Source organism: Austrofundulus limnaeus, unplaced genomic scaffold (genome assembly GCF_001266775.1).
Source record: "Austrofundulus limnaeus strain Quisiro unplaced genomic scaffold, Austrofundulus_limnaeus-1.0 Scaffold671, whole genome shotgun sequence".
NCBI lineage: Eukaryota > Metazoa > Chordata > Actinopteri > Cyprinodontiformes > Rivulidae > Austrofundulus > Austrofundulus limnaeus.
In genome coordinates, this window is record NW_013953073.1 from 140,859 (window position 1) to 142,327 (window position 1,469).

Consider the following 1,469-nt stretch of genomic DNA (forward strand, 5'->3'; position numbering starts at 1 on the left):
GTAATAACATGTTTGTGTTCATTGTTGTGTAATAACATGTTTGTGTTCATTGTTGTGTAATAACATGTTTGTGTTCATTGTTGTGTAATAACATGTTTGTGTTCATTGTTGTGTAATAACATGCAGAAGGTCACAATCACTGTCTGATGTTGATGGTGAGGATGACTCTTGGTTTGGACTCTTGACTCTGGTGTCTTCAGTCTGGGTTTCCAGAAGGTGGTGACCATTGAGCAGCTCTCAGAACAGCACCCCCTGCTGGACATGGTGGAGCACATCCAAAGACCCCCAACACCTGTGAGTCTTTATGGAGGCAGAATCAATCCCACTCCTCTTTTACCTGTCTTTCATTAAGTCATTAGATGAAGATGTTCCCATGGTGCTACCAGACCAAAACAGATATATATTCTAAGCAGCTCCCTTCAGTAAGGAGCAGCAAACCTCCAGAGGGAGGTGTCCAGGAGCCATCCCAATCAGATGTCTGAACTACCTCAGGTGACTCTTTTCAATAAGGAGGAGCAGTGGCTGTACACCAAGCTGCCCCAGATCTTGCAGTTTCTTGCCTTACGAGTTTGGCCACCCTAAAGAGGAAGTTAGTTTTAGCTGCTTGGATCCAGGATCTGGCCATGAACTGTGGTCTTGGTCTTACAGAACTCCCAACACTGAGGTGCTCATGCCACACCTGCCTGACACCTCCCTCTGTGGGAAACTTCAGAGGTGAGCATCCAGTCTCTCTCCAGGAGCTGGGTCCAGCTTTCTTCTCATGACTGAGATGACATTTTGATGCACATAGTGAGTTTATGTCACCAGGACCTGGTGGGTCCGAGGACCCCCACCTGCCTGCCACATGGCTCATGTCACACCTAACCTAGTCTCCAGTAGAAGTTCCTTCTTGTCTTTGTTCTCCTGAAGTCTGGGAACCAAAGCTTAACCAAGGTTCTCCTTCCACATCTGATTTGACAAACTTATCAGATATTATGAAACATAATAAAACATTTCTAAATATCTTCTTTGTGATTCATTATATTCGAACTAAATTAATGTTTTCTGGTTTGAGAGCTCAAAACTTTAGAAAATACACTCACCGGCCATTTTATCAGGTACACATGTCCATCAGCTCATTAAAGCAAATGTGAAATCAGCCAATCACATGGCRGCAACTCAGTGCATTTAGGCATGTAGACATGGTCAAGAGGATGTGCTGCAGTTCAAACCGAGCATCAGTATGGGGAAGAAAGGTGATTTRAGTGCCTTTGAACGTGGCATGGTTGTTTGGTACCAGGTTGTCTGGTCTGAGTATTTCACAAACTGCTGATCTACTGGGATTTTCACGCACAACCATCTCTAGGGTTTACAGAGAATGGTCCGAAAAAGAAAAAACAACCAGTGAGCGGCAGTCCTGTGGGCGGAAATGCCTTGTTGATGCCAGAGGTCAGAGGAGAATGGGCAGACTGGTTCGAGCTGATAGAAAG

The 1,469-nt window shown here is 44.9% G+C and overlaps 1 protein-coding gene across 1 annotated transcript in view; it reads left to right on the forward strand.

Moving 5' to 3' along the window:
- Window positions 1–1,469, forward strand: part of LOC106531752 (cat eye syndrome critical region protein 5) — a 17,922-nt gene that overhangs the window by 2,928 nt on the left and 13,525 nt on the right. Inside the window, exon 4 of the mRNA XM_014027670.1 lies at window positions 201–294. Within this exon, the coding sequence (XP_013883124.1) occupies window positions 201–294 (94 nt within the window). The remainder of the gene's footprint in view (window positions 1–200; window positions 295–1,469) is intronic.